This window comes from Leptopilina heterotoma, unplaced genomic scaffold (genome assembly GCF_015476425.1).
Source record: "Leptopilina heterotoma isolate Lh14 unplaced genomic scaffold, ASM1547642v1 Lhet_97, whole genome shotgun sequence".
NCBI classification, from domain to species: domain Eukaryota; kingdom Metazoa; phylum Arthropoda; class Insecta; order Hymenoptera; family Figitidae; genus Leptopilina; species Leptopilina heterotoma.
Window position 1 is genome coordinate 2,237,666 of NW_025111203.1, and position 20,825 is coordinate 2,258,490.

The 20,825-nt window shown below is 26.4% G+C and overlaps 1 protein-coding gene across 9 annotated transcripts in view; it reads left to right on the forward strand.

Moving 5' to 3' along the window:
* The window catches only part of LOC122512364 (plasma membrane calcium-transporting ATPase 1), a 221,545-nt gene that overhangs the window by 51,506 nt on the left and 149,214 nt on the right, over positions 1 to 20,825 (forward strand). For 2 of the 9 annotated variants that reach the window (XM_043628151.1, XM_043628150.1), the window contains 2 exons: positions 1,831 to 1,886; positions 20,127 to 20,396. In XM_043628151.1, coding sequence (XP_043484086.1) covers positions 20,240 to 20,396 — 157 coding nt within the window. In that variant the 5' untranslated portion in view covers positions 1,831 to 1,886; positions 20,127 to 20,239. Of the gene's footprint in view, positions 1 to 1,830; positions 1,887 to 8,070; positions 8,324 to 8,756; positions 8,889 to 20,126; positions 20,397 to 20,825 lie in introns of those variants that run through there. The other 7 variants (XR_006302616.1, XM_043628157.1, XM_043628155.1 and 4 more) reach the window with 6 other exon arrangements.

Sequence of the window (20,825 nt, forward strand, 5' to 3'; positions counted from 1 at the left end):
TACTAGGTTTCTAGAAAGTCCTCGACTTTTTTTGGAGAATTTCTGCTAAAATCGTAGAACATTTCTAAAAGTCTATAAAAGATTCGTTCATATCCGAGAGTCTTCGATTAGTCGCTGAAAATTTCTGCGACTATTTTTTTCCGTGTAGATATTCAAATTTAGTATCTTGGGATAATCAAACTTACATACTAATTGCCATTATCCAAGATGTTCACATTTGACTATCTTAGATAATAAACGCAAGTTGCTGTGTTTATACCTACATACACATCTAAATTGATCAATAAGAAATATTTAATGATAAAAGTTAATTTTTTTAGAAATTAGTGAACATTTTGCCTAGATAAACAATTTTTTATGGAAAATCTGAAAATTTTAAAGAACAAAATACATTAATTTAACGATACCCTTGAAATGTTTAAAGGTTATGTTGCTAATTGTAAGTTTTATATATTTTTTAACAATATTTTTTAAGCAATATTATATCTGAAATTCAGTATAAAAAAGCTTGACAATATTTAAATTTCGAATAATACGGTGTTCGATGGTCTCTCAAATTTCTCGATAATGTGCGACCAACAGTTATCACCCAACAAATACGGCACTGACCGGTTTAAATGACGTGTAATTGGTAAACATTCACTTTCTAACAAATTTTTCTCTGTTCACAGGCACTTTTTACAAAATATGACAACGTACATTTGCCACAAATGTTTTTAATTGTCTGAATTGAAAAGATTTTGTCAATCCATGTAGAAACGCGGTTGCAGGATTGGATATTGGAATTACCATAGCAATGTAATGCGAATCATTTTGACAGCTGAGACTTTACGCTCCCTGCATGCTTCTGCCCTCTACTGTCAAAATGGCTGCAACATACGTCTTGCCGCCTGTCATTACATTCCTTTTGTATTTCCAATCCTGTAACCGCGTTTCTGCATGGATTAACAAAATCTTTTGAATTCAGACAATTAAAAACATTTGTGACAAATGTACGTTGTCAAATTCTGTAAAAAGTGCCTGTGAACAGAGAAAAATTTGTTAGAAAATGAATGTTTACCAATTTCACGTCATTTGAAACAGGCAGTGCCGTTTTTCTTGCGCGTGATCGGTAATCAAACTTCTGCGCAAGCGCTCGGCAAGTTGACTATCCAGGATAATAAATTTGATTATCTAGATATACTAAACGGGAATATATAATATTTCAGGAAGATAATATTTCTGACTATACAGATAATAAATTTGATTATATATTTTCTAACTATCTACTTTTAACTATCCATTTTTCTCCGTGTAAATGAATGAACCCATTAAAATGAAATAAGCTGGGGATAAAATATACTTTTATTTGGAATTAGAAAATTTTTAAAAAGTTTATTTTTTAATAATCATTTAATAAATTGTTTATAAACAATTAATTTTTTTAATGTTCTGCGCCTTTTAAAAAAATCAATTGTTTATAAACAATTTATTGAATAATTATTAAAAAATAAACTTTTTAAAAGTTTTCTAATTCTAAACGAAAGTATATGCATTTTATGCTTTTTGTATTCTCGCTTAGTTCATTCATTTAAGAGAAATAAAATTTTGTTCAAAATGTTTCAAAATAATTCATTTAGCAATAACTTTTACAAAAAAATTTTTTTTTCTTTGGTAGACTTATTCCTAAGGCCAAATAGAAATGTTTTTTTCGTGAAAATTTTACGAATTCTGACCCAAATCCTTATTAAAATTTACTTTCGCGCATTATTTTTGCTACTTAATATTATGTTTTCAGTTTTTAAATCATTATTGCAATTATTATACAAAACAAAACACTTTTTTGTTTAGGAGTCGAACCTGTAGATAGCAGTTTAAGAAGTGGATGAAAAATTTTCACGCATGCAGTAAGTTCTACTATTTAAATTATTATTATTCATTTATTTGTTTTACGGACAAGATCAATAGAAAGAGGTTGTGGTAGTTTTTTATCCTACCATACACGCTTTATATTATTGTACTTGACTATAATTATATAGGGGTAAACGGATTGATTGTCAGATAAAAGGTCTTGTATTATAAATATTCAGTTGTAAGGCTTAAATTATAATTATTAAGAAATAAAATCAATTGCAAAAGAATATGAATAACTTCTCAAATTCGAAATATGATTAAAATAAAAAATGGTAGAAAATGTCGCGACCAGCAAGAAAAAATAGTCATTGCCTGACAAAGCGTAGCTCGTTACCCCATTGCTCCCCCGTGGTTCTGATTAAAAAAGAATGGGAAGAATCAGGTCTGCATTGATTATCGTAAACTTTTAATATCACTCAAGACGTAAATCATTCCTTATTAAGAAATAATTTTATCAGCTATGGAAATGAAAAGTTTAAATCTACTTGACTCTCCTGCGCATACGTTTCAACCAAAAAAAAATTGTTTCCATTTTTTTAAACATTTTAAAAGTAATATTTATTGCTAAATAAATAATATACAGTGTTCTAAATGATTTAATAACATTCGTTTGTCCCTAAGAAACAATTTGCAACTTGATAGATTATACTTAATGTTAATTAAAACAAAAGTTATTAACAAAAATGATTGGACGAATGTATTCTGCTTCGTACGCAGGAGGGTTAAGACATGTTGCTTTTTAGATACACAACACATAGCCATCTAAGTTTCTTTTTTAACTGAAAAGTAAACTTAAAATCGAAAACTACACAATTTTTTTTCTTTGGATTGTAAATAGCATTTTTTGGCTATTTAAAAGTGAAAATTAAACAAATTTTTCTTCTTTATTTGTAATAAAAAGTTTCTAATAAAAAACTGACATTTCTCGGATTTCCAGACAAAATTTTCACTTTTTCCCTGAAAAGCAGGGAAGCATTCTGATTCATTCTAAAAAATGATTAGATAGTCAAAAAAATGTTCTATTACATTTATTTACGAATTTCCTTAATTGTAAAATTATTCAACAACACGAATAACTTCATTTTTAAATAAATATTTAATTATTATTATTTTTCTATAGGAATTATGATTTTCAAAAATTCCAAATTCAATAACTGCTAAAAATATTATTGTAAAACATGAAGAAATGGATCACTCCGATCACTCCAATTTTTATATAAAATTCTTCTTTAAATCTATTATTTTTTATAATTTTTGAAAAAGTTTTTCTTGAACACTTAAGCTTTTTGAAAAAAATTAGTTGTATAGAATTTTTGATTAAAAGTATAAAAAATTCAGATTTTCAAAGATTTTAATTTTAAACCTTTACAAAATACACAATTATTTCTAAAAATTGCAATTATTAGTAAATTCTCCAAAATTCAATTATTACCTAAAACTTTAACTGAACTATAATTTTTAAAATTAATTTTTTAGAAAATTTTACGAGCATTCAATTATTAACGTAAAGAAATTAATAATTTATTGAATAATTGAATTTTTTTCAAAATTGAATTCTCATAAAGAATTTTTCCAATAAAATTTCTAAGAATATTTACATTTTTCGAGGAATTCGATTAAAATTGTATTAAAAATAATTGAAATTCTGCAATGAGTTTTATTATTTATCAAAATAATTAAATTATTGCGAAAAATTTTATAAAAAAGTTTCAAAAATTGATTTTTTTCGAAAAAAATTATGCAAATTCTGTTTTTAATAATTGAATTCCTGTGAAATTTTCATTACTTTAGAAAATAATTGAATATTCATGTAGAATTCTGTCATAATTGTTTTTAAGAAATTAAATGCTTTTGGGAAATTTTATTAAAATAATTGATATACAAATTATTGAATTAAGAATAATTTTTGAAAATAATTGAAATTTTGCATTGAATTTCATTAAAATTTTTGATAATTCAATTTTATTACTTTTAAAAATAATTGAATTCTTGTGATCAATATTGTTATGTTTATATGAAAATAACTGACTTCCTCCGAATGATTTTATTATTTATGAAAATAATTAAATCCCTGAAAAGAATTTTAAAATTTATGAAAATAATTGAATTACTGCGAAGAATTTAATGCCAAATTTTAAAACATTTGATTTTTTTGAAAAAATTTATGAAAATTCTAGTTTAAATAATTGAATTCCTGTGAAATTTCTATGTTTTTGAAAAATAATTGAATGTTTGTGTAGAATTTTTTCAAAATTTTTGTTTAATAATTAAATTCTTTTACAAAAATTCAATTAAAACAGTAGAATATTAAAAATCATTGAATTAAGAAATTTTTTTGAAAATAATTGAAATTTTGCATTGAATTTTATTAAAATTTTTTAAAATAATTGAATTTCATTAATTTTGAAAATAATTGAATTCTTGTGATAAATATCGTAATTTATGAAACCGTGAAAAATATTATAAGCCATCTTGGTTATGTCAAAATGTTTTTAAATTCGAATTTCGTTGTTATTAAATTCTTTTTTTTTAAATTTAACAGTGACAAATCGTTTTGTTAGGTGCTTAAAATATTAAATTCATTTTTGTCTCCATTTTTTTACAATAAATATAATCGATTTATCAACTTTTGAAAACTTGCTCCTCAATTATAGACAATCATTCTGCCTATATGTACATTATTTTATCAAAGCACTCGTTGATTTTTATTATAAATAACTGTACTTTATTAAACAATCTTGTTTTTGATAGAAATAAGATCGCTTTATTACGAAAAAGATATAATAAAATGGTATGTTAAACGAATTTTTCTTTAAAAAAAGGAAGCTCTGCCATATCTGTCTTGTATAGCGCGTTGCAATTTTTTTACCCAACTTTTGTCGATGATATCACATTATATTTAATTTTTTATAGTGCAGAGACAATTTATTTTAATTAAGTGTCTACAACATAATTTATTCGAAACATTGGATAATTATGTATTCAGTTAAATTTTTCAACATTTATTTTTTATGGTAATGTTGACAGGTATTGTAGCAATAGTATTCGTATAGCTTAATAGCTCTAGGGTTTCACCGCCATTTCTAGCGCCTCAATCATCTCGACTTAGAAAATTGGATTGAATACGATGAAAACTTTTTTCTATACATAAATTTAATGAATTTTATGCTTAAGTAATTTATTTTTATAGACTTTCTATGCTAAATAATTGATAGAATCTTATTAAAAATGCCAGAAAACGCAATGCAAAGTATAAAAATTTAATTTCAACAAATTTGCAATGGTAAACGTTTGAACACAATGCCCCACAGCACCGAAACTTTCCTAAAAATTTATTAAATATTTACTTGCAATATTCGTCATATTTAACTGAAAAGTTTACTGAAAATTGTGTAAAGATTTAAATGTCCCGATTAAATAAATGTTTAGCGCCAAGCTTTCCCGACCATTTCCTGAACATAAAATTAAATCTTCGCATAATTATAATTATAATTATGCGAAGATTTTATTGATATGTTCAGGAAAGCTTCGCGCTAAACATTTATCGCTTCCGAACATTTATTTAATCGGGACATTTAAATCTGTACACAACTTTTAATAAACATTGCAATTAAATATTCCGAATATTGCAAGTAAATATTTAATAAATTTTTAGGAAAGTTTCGGTGCTGTGAGGGTGATTAAAATACTTAACAATTTTTATACGACGCCTGTAAAAATTTAATTTTGTTTAATATCATTAGAGTTTTAGAACCAATTGAATTCCTTTTACAACTTAATTATTGACACTTAATTCATTCTAATAAATAGAAATTAAAGCACATTAAAATGATTTCAACTGAATCAAGAATTCATAAATATTTTAATCCAAATAAATGTAGTTTATTTAATTTGCTTTAATTAATCTTTTCTTACCGGGACGTGTGTGAAATTTTAGACTGAAACCTAGCCTAAAAGTTTGAAAGAAGTGACTAACTTAATGTGATAGCTTAATTTTAAAAGGCTATATTATCGGTTTTGATTGACCTCCAGAGAACAGCAAATATGAAACTTGTAGAAAATCCATTTTAAACACACAAAAAGTAATCGCAGCGATTGACAAAAATAAAAATAGTTTTATCAAACACGGTGAATCAGGAAAGACAGAGCATAGAGGTGAATACTGTGACTGTCAAACAGGCGCATGCTCAGTTGGCCTTTACAAGAAACTGTAAAGGTGTATCTACAATAGCTTGAAAACACTTTAGGGTACAGTCACACTTTCTAATGTCTGCATGATGCATGCATGCAGAAACATTTGACCGTTCAAGGCGCTAGCACAGCTCCTACTGCCTGCCTGCCTGCAGGTTGACATGGTAACACATAAGAGTAAGAGAGTAAGAAAATTCAAATTAAATGTTTTTTCTCTCTCACTCTTATGGCGCCTGCTTGCACAGACAGGCAGGCAGTGAGGTGAGAGTGTACCTTAACACCTCATTTTCCGCTTTCGAAAAATCATTTTTCTGGCGGGATATTTAAAATTGATTAAAATTTAAAAATAACGTATTAATACCTAATTATTGCAATAAAAAATCAAAAAAAATTGAACGTTTATTACAAAGAATTAATTGAAAATAAATTTCTTTTAATTTGTGGCATATTTTAATAAAACGAGTCTTCTATCTTGAAAACCGTGCTAGAAAATTATTATTATGGCGGGATGATTTGAATGTCAGTTTGTAATAAATTGTGATTGGTGAAAAATATGACATTTAAATAATCCCGCCATAATAACAATTTTCTATCACGGTTTCCAATCGCTTCCAAGATAGAAAATTCGTTTTCAACTTAAAATGCTTTTTTTCATTTCGATTATAAAAATACTCCTTATTTTTTGTAAAATTTCACTGATTCTGACTCAATAATTTTTTTAGAAAATAATAGTTAAAATAATTTTTTCTATTTTTTAATACAGAAAAATTTAGAATCTAAATATAATATTCCGTGAGGAATAGGAATATTTCAATTTTTCATCATTCTGGTAGTCATTTCTTGTATCCTTTTACTTTATAACTTTTTTCCTAAAAATATTAAAATATTATGCATATTTTTAAGTTTTTTTGACCCCCCTCCTCTCCATTATAAGATATTTTATGTGCATTAGCGCCATTTTTTCTAATGAATATAAGCTATCTACCGTCGCTTATTGGTAGATACAAGAGAATATTGACAGAAAAAGCCGAACGCTCAATAGGATCATCTTAAGGCCAACGCAGAATAGATCTGTAACCGGAACCGCAATCGTAAGCGTAACCGTAAGAATGAGTTAAAGAAGGATAGGTATATTGTTTATCCTTCTCTAACTCATTCTTACGCTTACGGTTACGATTGCGGTTCCGGTTACAGATCTATTCTGCGTTGGCCTTTAAGCATTTGCTTGGTCAAGCAATTCTTAAGGGGCTTGTATACCTCCTCCGTTCTGAGTATATTCAGAAACGTCCAGCGTTTTGATTGGCTATGCTCATAGAGAATTTCCAAAACATTAAATTTTTTGGAAATTCTCTATGAGCATAGCCAATCAAAAAGCTGGACGTTTCTGATATACTTAGAACGGAGGAGGTATACAATCCCCTTTAAGGTGCATTTCCTTTACCAAGCAGTTGCTTATTTTTGACTATGAATACATAATATTATGGTCTTAGGCCGCAGTCCCATGGCAGCGTTTTGCGTTGCGTTTGTAATGAGAGAGAATGCAGCAAACGTATATTTGCGTCTTTTTCTCTCCCATTACGACGCAACGCAAAACGCTGTCATGGGACTCCACCCTTAGGGTGGAGCTGCCATGGGACTGCCATGGGACCCCTGAAATGACCACCTGATAGTCATGATGACGTCACTTTGAAGATCTATAGATGTGTCACGACTTTTAAAACGACGCACCGTAAACCGTAAGGGGAAAACGTTAAAATATCTGAGTGTATTAGACAGAAAAAGATAGAGATATACTTGTGGTCTTTTCTACCTAATTGTGTTACAATAATAATTAAAAAAAAAATTGGACAAGAATGAGACACAACAGAGATGACCGAAGCGAAGGCCGTAGGAGGCGCTATTTGAATAACAGAGAAAGCGAGAAAGATTCGAAATATCCAGACGTGCCTATAATTCTATCGTAGCGCCAATAGATTTTCGTAGTCATTGGTAGAAATAAACATGTTCAGTTCAGAAAGAAAACTTGCCTGATTGCCCTTCCCCCCCTAGTCACTGCCAGTTACTGCTGAATGCCAATGGAGTTTCCACAGCTGTTTATACGTCTGTGGTCCTATGGCATGTAAATTGTAGACAGTAGTAAAATGAAAAATCCGGTCTAGTGTTATTGATTTATCTTAAATGTATAGTTTAGTTAAATAATTTTCGATTTCTGTGTAGGTATCATCAAAAATAATTTCAGGTAATAGAATAAATGTATTCATTTTTTAATTCATATATGCTATATATATTATGTATACATATATATATATATATAGTATTGATTTTATAATTATTTTGTTTTTATTAATTATTTCATTCTTTAATTTACAACTTTTTTAGTTTCCTTATTCTTTAATAACAAACGAAACCAGCACCCCTTCTATTTTCCCATAATATTTTAATTGTTATTATTTTAATTATAAGGAAATCAATAATGTGTACAATTTACATAACCTTTCGAAGGAAGTGAAGTAAATATTAAAAGAAAATGACATTTCTTGTGTGAGTCAGTTTAAGTTAAATATAGATCATAAAATGTTTCGTTATTCTTCTAAGATTTAATTTATGACTTAAAAATAGTTGTGAAAACAGAAGTCTGTAGACAGTAGAGAGGAGACATTGAAAAATTAAAGGATTAAATAAGTTATTATGTTATTGCATAAACACAGTGTAATTTTTTCAAGTTTCTCTCAAATGTTGAATATATTGTAAAAAGTGTTCATTCCAATTGGAGATGTAATTTTAATTTCAATTGAAAACTAAACGTAAGTAAACTGCTGCTCGAATTGGGTTTAAAAAATTTTTCGAAATAAATATTATTTTAAAAACATCAATCTATTATTCATGAAATTTTATTAAATAATTTTTTTATATGTCTATCTAAAATAAAGGCTCACAAACTAATTTTAAGAATTTTCTAAATTGTTTTTGATTTAATGTGTTGGTTATATTGATTTTAATGTTTTCTGATTCAATTAAGACATTTGTTTTTATACAGAAAACACAAGTATGTGGATGATTCTTCTTAAAGGAACATTTTTGATAACTCGATTAATTTTATAAAATATACTCTATTAATTATTAACGATTTTCGTAGTGAAAATTTAACATTTATTAGTTTAAAAAAATTGAACAATTTTATTCAACTGAGTTTATACAATAGTTAAAAATGACACAAATTTTATAAATATAACATAAGTTAAAATTTTAATGAAATATTGAAAAACGTCTATTTTACCAGTGAAAGAACATTGACAATTAAAAGAATAGTTGTATTTCCCAGTGAAAAAAACATGAAATTTATATTAATACAGTGCCTAAAAATAAAAAAGATTATGTAAAAAAGGTAACAAATATTCTGAAACAATTTTATAACTTACTATTATACATATTTTCTTGATTATTACGCACCCAGAAATATTATTTAATTGCACCTGAAACTTGTAACCTACTTTCTGTTTATGTTGTGTTCATTTGTCATGTACATAACCCACTAAAAAATTTTAAAAATTTCGAAAACAACTTGCATATTGAAACTACTGTTTTATCATAGACTAGGTATATTTTGAAGGAATAAGAAACAAAAACTATTTTTTCATAGTGCTAAAAGTTATTATTTGTGAAATATCGTGACTAATAAACAATTCACTTTTCCCATACAGTACTTACAAAAAGGAGGAAAAATATATTGCCTTCAAAATAATCGAGTTAAAATTCAATTTCATTTCCGAAACCTTGTTTGTTATATTAAAATAATGTGCTTTTTTGTTCTTAATATTTATCTGCATTGTTTAGAAAAAATTAACCTAAATAACCATCAAACTAAATACGCCAAGCTAATCTTAAAACAGTTTGAAAAAGAATAAAAAATAAAATGCCGCATGATTCTTTAAATAAAGTTGTTCAATTTTCATAAATGTAAAAGTTTATAAATTAAACAAATAAATTTCGTTTTAACAAAAGTGCCCTTTTTGTTGAAAAATTAAAATAATAATTTAGTCAAAGATTATCAAACCTATTTCCTTTCTTAACCTCAAATTAATTTAATAAATTAATTATTAATTAAATTAAATTATTATTAATTAAATTAATAAATTTGTCAAAAATCTTTGTGATTATACAATTATACATCATTCAACGTAGAAAATAGTAAGCTTCCAAATGATATATTTGTTAATTTTCTGAAATTTGTTTTTATAATAAAATAGTGATTTAAAGATTGGTATGTTTTTGGGATGTGCGCGTACAGCTGTTTCCAACTATCTTTGTTTTGAATTAGAGAAATGAAAAATTTGTAAACTTTTGAAAGATGTTTTGTGAGCTTTTATATTAAAGTAGTTACCTATATATATGCAATTTATATTATTAGATGTTATGATTAGTTATGTTATGAATGAAATTAGATTGTCATCACCCTTTAAATGAGTGACAAAAAATACTTATTAAATTTTTTAACTTTAAAAGATCAATAAACTATTTTTGTTGAGCTGTCTCAAAACTTAATTTTTAGAGGCCAAGAATTATAAGATAAATAATGTAAAAAATGTGAAACAAAGACTTGAATTGTTAAATCGGTGAATATTTATTGGTATCACTTTTCGTCTGATTCGGAGAGAAAATTATATTAAATTTTGTAAAAGTATTTCACAATTTGGGGAAAAAATGCGACAAAGCGAAATTTTAATATAGAAAATACTAAACTTTAAAAAATCTTATGTGAAATTTAGTATAATTAAATTATATTAAATATAAAAATTTTAGTTAAGTTTTAATATAACTTTACTAAATTTCATATTATTTCTTTTACTCTTTAGTAGGTATTTTCATTATGTAAAAATTTCGGTTTGTTGCACTTTTTCTTCAAATTGTAAAATACTTTTACAAAATTTAATATATATTTTCTCTCCGTGTATTATCACCCATAATATTGACACATATAATTTAATTAAGACTCATATTTACGACTAAATATGAGACATCTCGAAACGTATGCAATGACTATTTTTTTAAAATAAACTGACTTATTAAATGATAAATATGACTAAAATTGTCTTCCTATCAACAAAATAAATTATTGTATGACTAAATATTTTAAAAATGGAAAATTTTGAAATTTTAAAACTAAAATTTTTGATAATTATCAGTTTTTAGATAATTTGCAATTTTTATTTATAAATTTGAAAATTGATTAATAAAAAAACAGTTACAACCTAAAGTTTTTGGGGTTGCGGACTAAGAAATTCTAAAAACTTGAATGAGCCATAAAATGAGACTTTTGATTAACATTCTAACTATATTTATTTATCCCTAACAATTAAAGTTTCATATTTTGTACACTGTATTTGAATGAAATTTTGAAAAATTTGTAATTCTTACAGCAGCCTGTAATGGATTATTATTTATATTATAGTTGAAATATACATGTCAGATTTACAGTCATTACGTCACATCTATTATACGAAGGCTATATTTCCTATAATAACATGAACATGTCACACAATTATGTCACACCTATTATAAAGAGAGACTCAGAAAATTTTAATGCATTGAGATAAGATGCAAGAATACAAAATTGTATTAAAATAAGAGCGTTTCACTTTATCTTATTACTTATAATAATAGAATGTTGCCATTATGAACATTTTTTAATATTGTCCGTGCGGAAATTGAAGAATGGTTCAATCTATTTTGCCCTAGGTAGGGATAGTTATTTTTATTCGTTACAATTTAGTCAAAAAATTTCTAATGATATGAAAAAGTAATTGTTAAAAATATAAATTTAATTATTAATTAATTTTTTTAAATGTTATTTTTATATTTATAATATTGTAAATTTATACAATATTATATTAATACTATAAACGTACATATAATATATACACTACTGAAACAAAATTATTTAATTATACTAACCAAATAATTTTGTTGAATATATAACAACTATCTTTTGGTTGCTCGGGTTAAAAATTGTATTACGTTATATAATATATTAGTCATTATAATTATAATTAATAATACGCTGAAATATTAATGTTAGTAAAATGGCTTCTCTATGAAGAGCCAAGTTAAGAACACTTTAGGAAATGTTACCGTTTTTTCAACTATACACCCAGAGAAATGGTATATTTGTCTCAGAACCAACTAGACTTTTTATTTGTTTGAAATAAATTTTATTTGGTTTGAATAAAATTTTATTTATCTCAAATTATGTTTTATTTGTGTCGAATAAAATTTTTATTTAAAAGAAATAAAAAGTCTAGTTGGTTCTGAGACAAATATACGTTTATTTAACTCAAATAAAATATATTTGGTTTAAATAATATTTTTCTCTGGGTGTAAGACCAGCTTAAGATCAATAATGATTTTAAGCATACTTTGAAGATTTTTACACTGGTGTATTTGCAACAACATACTAAAAAAAATTTAAACAAGTTTAACTCTTTAAAACTATCTACACGGAGAGAAATATCTGGGCTTTTTAGCATGAAGTTCTTCATACTACGATTGCAAGAAACCTATGCGATTTCGGTAAAAGTTTTCTGCAATGTGATTGGTCGGCCCAGGCTCTGGGCGTGGCCTAATAGCCAGTTGCAAGGGTCTAATACCGAAAAAGCATAGGATTCTTGCAATCGCAGTATACTTTCTTGCAGTCATAGTATACTAACATTTCATACTTTTAAAATACAAAGCATTCATGCTATAAACGATTGATTTTTCTCTCCGTGTACATTGAATAAAAATTTAATTTAATCAAGTAAATGCATATACATACTTATTATAATTTATACTTGAATTAACCCCATATTTATTTGAAGGAAAAATTTATTTTCTAGTGCCAAGTAATTATTATCATTGAACAGAGTTCTTGAATTAACAATTGAGTACTTGGCGGAAGTAAATATGTTATTATTTCAACCGAATGTGTTACTTACATATCTGAAGTACCAAGCCGTATTGAATCAAGAAAATTATGCTCTTATAGGGGAGAGCGGGATTGAAAGTGCCGTTTATATACCTCAAAAAAAATTTTTTTAAATTCTAATGAGGGAAAGATTGTTTAGCACCTGCGCAATACTTCCCTCATTTGAATTTTTTTAAAATCTTTTTTTGTTTTTGAGATATAATTAACGGGACTTTCAACCCCGCTTTCCCCTAAGTAAAATAATCAAATATTGGATGGAGAATATTTTCGTTTCTTGAATCAAACCGTTTTATTCATTCGCTTTGAAACTTCTTTTTACATAACACAAAGTTAGTTTTCTTGATCCAAAAAAATATTTTTTTTCAAATGAATAAGTACGAAACTTAAATATGAGTTTTTGAAAACTGTCAATTGAGTCTGGGATGACAAGTGGTAGCGTGACAGACTCTGGTGCGTGCAAACCCGGATTCAATTCCTCCGGCCGTGACAAATTTTCATTCAAGGTATATTTCTTTTTAGTTGCGTTAAGTCTTAATTAAATATAAATATTTATATATGTAAAATAAACATTTAAATAAATAATAAGAAATTCAAATGTCAATTAATTAAATAATAAAATTCAAGTAAATATTTACTTGTATTGAAAAAATATTTTTTTAATTTAAGTCTATATATATTTTTTCGGTCGGAGAACATACTTTCGACTATATTTTTAACTATATCAAAAAAATTATTTAAATCTTCTATAAAATTATTAGCGAAAAATTCTAACATTAAAATTATTTTTATAGTAATTTTTTGAGAGGAATTCAATGGTCAGAAAATATTTCGACACTTTTAGAATTTTTATTTTTTTTTAATTTATGGATTTAAACATCCATTTGTAATTTTGTAGAAAACATGTTTTTTAGAGCTGTGCAAAATAATTCGAACCGAACTGTTCGAATTTTTTCGCCTAGTTCGAATGTCGGTTTTTCGACATTCGAACTAGCCCAGTTCGGATGTCGAATATTCGACATTCGAGTTACTACAAAATTCGAACCGAACCGAGTTTTGTTCGGTTTTAGTACGCTAAAATGTCGAATTCTAAAATTCGACATTTCAGTCGCCCAGTTCGAATGTCGAATATTCGACATTCGACATTTCGGCGCCCCAAAACCGAACTAAACTCGGTTCGGTTCGAATTTTGCACAGCTCTAATGTTTTTGTGTCCACAGAAAAATTTCTGAATGAAAAAATTGATTTTTAGGGGCGGTTGTTGTTTAATTTTACATGAAATAATTTCTAAACTCGCAAGTTTCATATTTAAAAATTCTAAAATATAGCTTGAAAATTAATAATTAAATTAATTTGTAAAAAGGAAAATACTACGAACCTGTCACATTTTGTACAATAAATAACTTAATATTTGGAGATATTCATAAGCAAAGTATGAAAGAAATAGTATCACTCTATTTTACACAGAGAAAAAAGAATTGTTAATATAGAACTAACAATTTTTTTTTTTTTGTTACAAAATTTTTTGTTACCTCAACAGATTTATTGTTATTAGAAAAAATTTGAATTGTTAGGACAACAAAATAAATTTGTTAGTTCTATATTAAGAATCTTTTTGTCAACGTAACAATCCTTTTTCTCCGTGTATGTCAGATTAAATATTTCATTAAAACATTTTTAATTGATTATATTTCGATATGAAAACAATTCTTTTATTGGCAGGTTCATTTCAAATGTAAATATAAACTGGAACACTTATGTGATTTATTTTTACTCAATATATTAAATATTTAAAGCGTATAGCATTTTAATATTTTTTAAAACTTGCGTAATGGGGGATTCCACGGGTAAATCACAGTTGTACGTGACAAATTACTGATTTGTCTCAAAGTTTTTAGGCGTATTCTACCTTCAAAAATAGTGATCTAGCCAAAATTTTAAGTGCCTATCTCATAAAGATCACTCACAATCTTCAACTTCATTAAAAGTGCCATTTTTGAAAACTAAGATTAAAAAATTCATTTTTGATGACAAAATGTCAATTTTGGTCTTAAATAAATCGGAAAAGTACTAGTCGATGGGAAACTTTCCAAAGAATCCAATGCCGTTAGAATTTTTGAGATATTTCAAAACGTATGCGCAGTAGATCAAAAAAACTACTTTTTTAAAAAAAATTTATAACTCAAAAACCCTTTTTTCGATTTGGCTCAAATTTTCAGGAAAAATAGTTAAAAGCCATACTTTAAAATGATTATTCCGAAAATCTGGGTATTTTGAGTTTTTAGACATATTTTTATGCAAAATAGTGAAATAATTCGATTTTTTTCAATGTTTCCTTAAGGTTTTTGCTTTTTTGTGCTTATACGCAGCTATATAGAAAAAATCTGAGCCCAAATTCACCATCCTTGGAAAATTTCCAATCAATTATTTATATTTTTAAAACTTATTTTTAATTATTTTAAACAAATAACAGCAAAAACCAATACAAGTTATAATTAAAAGTATTAAAAAGGTGCGCATGACGATTAGGGTGGCCCAAAAAAATTTTTTAGTGGAAAAAAGCAAGAAAGCCCTGCAATTTGTTCCAATGACAATAAAAATAAATACGCATTTTTTTATAAACACAAGATCCGAGAAAAAACGTTAAAAAATCGATATTATGCCACAAAAACACTTTAAATTGAGGCTACGGATCTTAAAAGGGCACTTTCAGCATTGATTTTAAATGGTAAAAGTGACCTTTTAAGATCCGGAGCCTCAAATATAAATATCCAAAAAGGGGTAACTTTGGGACAGTACAAAAAGTTGTTTCTTGAAAAAATGTAATTAAAATTTTCTAAAAATAATAATTGTATTAATTTCCGAAAATAATTTTAAAAAATTGAAACTATTGGAATTTTTGTCAAATTTCATTGACATAAGGGAGAGTGAGGCAAAGACGTTTTTTAAAATATCTCCTTTATTTTCTTTCTATTCCAATTGGTATTAAAGTTTAGTTTCAATGCAATCAGACCAAGTGATTAAAAAAAAACCTGAAAATATCACATATTTTAAGAATTATAATTGTTTTGCAAAGATGAAATGATAATTTTACTGAACAATCTCTTATTTTTTAAAACATAAGTTTAAGTATTTAATTTTTAAAAACATAACATGTAAATAAATTAAATATTTCTCTACACAACTGGCGTGGTGTTTTAGTTTAATTTTGTATCTAAATATTTGAAATTTATAAAGTAAAAAGAAAGTTTGTTATGTGGGGCAAAGGCAATACGCAATATTGAAAATAATTTGGTTAAAAACAATTGAATATTCGAATTTTCTATTTATTAATTCACAATATAAGGTTAAAATCACTAAAAGTTTTTATTTTTTATTTAAATAGTTTAATTCTTTTAATAATATGTTGTTAACCTTATGTTTCGTAAATATTATACTAATAAATATCACTTGATAATTTTGTTAAGGCTTATAAATGCTTTCTTTTAGAAATATAAGCGAAAACGTCGCTGCCCCAGTGTGCGGGGCAAAGGCATTATTTTGCATTGTTTTTAAATTTGATTGAATAATGTATGTATAATTATAATATACTAAATAGCAACTATTAAAATTGCTTGTTGATTAGTTTTAGAATAAAGGAAAACAAAGACGGCATAAATTAATTTGCCTTTGACCCACTCTCCCCTAAATTGAATTTTATTTCTTTACTTTTGAAAACTATTTTGAAATATAATCGTATTTTTGAAGAATTCTAATTGCAAATTTGGAAAATAATTGAATTTAAAAAAAATTTAGAATAAACTTATTAACGGAGTGTTACAGTGATACTCAAAAGTTGAATTATTTAATAAAAAATATCTTACATTCAAGTTGTTGTTATAAATATCTTGGCGATTTTTGTCATTTTTGCAAATAGTCATTTTGGCGAAAAGTCATTTTTACGAATTGTCATATTTGCGAAAAGATATTTTTACGAATTGTCCTTATTGCGAATTGTCACTTTTGCGAATCGCCATTTTTACGAATTGTCACTTTTCCGAAAGGTCGTTTTTGCGAATTGTCATTTTTGCGAAAATTACTATAGTAAACTTGTATGTATATATAGATTCACTAAAGCATTTTTCGCAAAAATGACAATTCGCAAAAATGACTTTTCGGAAAAGTGACAATTCGTAAAAATGGCGATTCGCAAAAGTGACAATTCGCAATAAGGACATTTCTCAAAAATGACATTTCACTAAAATGAAAATTCGCAAAACTAGCTTTTCGCAAAAGTGACAATTCGTAAAAATGACTTTTCGCAAAAATGTCAATTCGTAAAAATGACTTTTCGCAAAAGTGCAGTTCGGTAAAATGACATTTCGGAAAAATGACATTTGGCGAATAATCATGCGTCCCAAATATTTAAAATCTTCATTACTGTATAAAACTGAACACGAGCTTTAATTAAATATAAAATAACTTACAAATATTTAAAATTGATTTCACTAGATTTTAATAAAAGTTAACTAAGTATTGACGAAATAGATTTATCCGAGTTATCGAATTTATCGAACCCAGCTGTGAGTAGATTTTTGAATCTACTACTCAGTAGATATTCGGTATAATTATATATATATATATATATATATATATATATATATATATATATATATATATATATATATATATATATATATATATATATATATATATATATATTAATAAATACACCACATTGAAAAAAATATAATTGAATCTAGTAAACACATTTACTTGATTGTAAGATACTTTTCTTGAAACAAGACCATATTGTTTTGTTGGAAACTTTGTTGCGTCGAGTAACTGTCAGAATTAGGCAAAGTCCCTAAAAAGTATTGAGTCAAGAATATTATTATTCTCACCAATGCTCATAGTCTTGAGCCATGAAAGTAAGAAGATTAATGTTAGTAATTACTTGTTTTAACTGGATTAAAAGATTTTGTTTGAATTGATTGATTAAATACAGAGGAGTTAATTATGTAATTGGTTCATGATAACAATTGTCTTGCTATATAATGAACATGTGTTCTTGATCCAAGAAAATATGGAATTCGTCAAATATTTTAAGTTTCAGTTTATATATTATAATTTAATATAGTAAATCTGTTTGTTTTAAAATTCAATGAATTAGCACAAAGTTGTTTCCAATTTGAATAAAGAGTCAAAATTATTCTACTACAAACTGTGCGCGTGCAACAAGCACAAGAAACTTTCACATTTCGCGAAATTTTTCATATTTTTTTCGTCGTCTGACGAGTGACGACAGCAGATCTAGCCAGAAATCTTCTGGATTTTCTATCGCTTCTTGATTTCTACATAGTGTTGCCGCAAGGCGGGATTCTTTCCAATCTTGTCTCCTCTTGAAGCGTCGAGACGAACTATGAGTCTTATCTTGAATAGTCTCGACATTTTATAAGTTAAATAAAAAGTACATTGATTCCTAAGTGAATTACTGAAATTCAGATAACTGACTTTATTTTTTTGTCTGTGCATTAAAAATTAAAACATTTATTCTTAATGATTTTAGAGTGTCTATTATAACAAGAAACAAACTCTAGAAATAGGCTATATTATCAATATTTAAAACATTTTTTATTTGTTAAACAAATTTTTAAATAAACAAGTAAGAATACGACACTAGTCAGCCACCTAAAGCAATCCTTTTAATTAACACTGTTTTTTAAAGGTGCAATTCATATTTTTTTCCAAATTCTTTTACATGATATTGTTCCTTACGATCACACAAAACTATTAAACCATTCATGTTTATGAAAAAAAATTAGTAAATAAACAAGTAAGCATACGACAATAGTCGGCCACCTTCAAGAACCGTAGAAAATAATTTTTTTTTTCAATTACAAAAGCTTAGGTTTGTTTATAATGATCTTAGAAATGATTAGTAACAAACAAATTGTTTTTATCTCATACGGTTTTATAGCTATTCAAAATTGAAAAGTGTCCGACTACTGTCTGGTTTACCCTATTAAGAAAAGTGTAGGTTGCCTTTATGAGCCTTATTTGATACCGAGATACCATTCCATAACCTCTTTTTAAAGGTCGGGATATTTAAATTTATTAAACTGTTATATAGGTATAGAATTATTAAAAGTAAAAGATTCAAATTTTTATAAATCTTTTATTTTTTCATGGTCGATTCCACGTGAAATTTACCTACCCTAAGACCTTCTAAAATTGGCTAAACATATCTTTTTCTCGTTATGTATAAAAAAATATAAATGTATTTTTTCTGTATATAATTGCCCAAATTTTCGAAATGTTTCATTTGTTAAAGTAGATCTATTTTCAGTAGCTTTTAAGTCTGAAAATATTGCGTTTAGAAAAAAGTTTTCAAAGAACGTAAATTTTAGTTTTTCTTCAACTTTTAAGTGGTAAAAATTTTTTTTCAATTTTTCTTTGCAGGCTTACCTTGACGTTCCAATGGAACCTTAATCTTATGCTGTGCAGGGATATGAAAAAGTTAATTGATTAATTGCGTTAACTGTTGCAAATGAAGCCATTTTTTATTAATATTAATTATATAATTTTGTTTATAATAATCAATTTATATAATAATTCAATTATCTATGTACGTAAGGGTTGTGTAAGAGTTGGCAGAAGTCACTCTTGTAAGTTAGGGGATGATCTAGAGAGCAGTCGCTAATAATGATTTTTTTGAAGATTAAATAGTAAACTAATGTTTACTATAAAAGATATTTTTCTAATTTTCATTATTTTAGGAAAAAAAATGAAAAAGTTTAGTGTTCGACTGTAGTCGAACAGCTGTCCAATATGGGTTAACTGTTTTTCTGTGTACTGCAAAATAATATTTTTTTAAAAATTCATCTAAAGTTTTAAACTGGATAAAATGACTATACCTATCTGTAATATTGACGTTCGAAAAGCTATTGAATATAACAATAAAAAAGAGGAACAAGTTTTCAAATATCAATATTAATAATTTATGAAGTTAATGTACGTTATTTTCCAAACCAACAAAATGAACTTCTCCTTAACTGATTTTTGAGATAAAATTAATTTTTTTGAAATAATTGTATGATTGTAGGTGCTGGACTTCCATCAAATTAGAGGCACAAAGTGCAAAACTTCGGGTACTTATTGACAAGATCAGAGAAGAGTGGTGAAATTGGCGAAAGCCATATTTAAGGAAAAAACGAAATGGCGACAATAGATGGGCGACCAGCTCAGTATGGAATTACACTTAAGCAACTACGAGAGCTTATGGAGCTTCGAGGTCGCGAAGGTGTTAATAAGATTAATAGCCATGGAGGAGTACAAGAGATCTGCAAAAAATTATATACTTCCCCCAGTGAAGGTATTTATTATTCTCTTTTCATACAAACTAAAAATTACAATGTGTCCTTTATTGCTTATCATTTTGTACAATAAAATACAAGAATGTATTTAAAATAATTATATTATGTATTATATTATATTATCTACAAAAGATTCCCAATTCAGAGCGTGTTAAGATGATAATTAAGTAATTAGTTATTATTAATTATTATGTATTATTTGATTTTAAAGAGCAGGTCAAATTCACGCATTCTGATTTTTTTAGTGTTAATTTTAACAAACATTCTTTTTAATTCATGTGGAAATTCTTCAAACTTAATATACAAAAGTTTAATTGAGGTCGTTGAATTTAAATCTGACGTCAAAATTGAAAAATTAAAAATGGTGGATCCACACGGAGAGAAAAATCAAGCGTTTTTAGTATGGACAGTTAACCTTATTTAGTAAA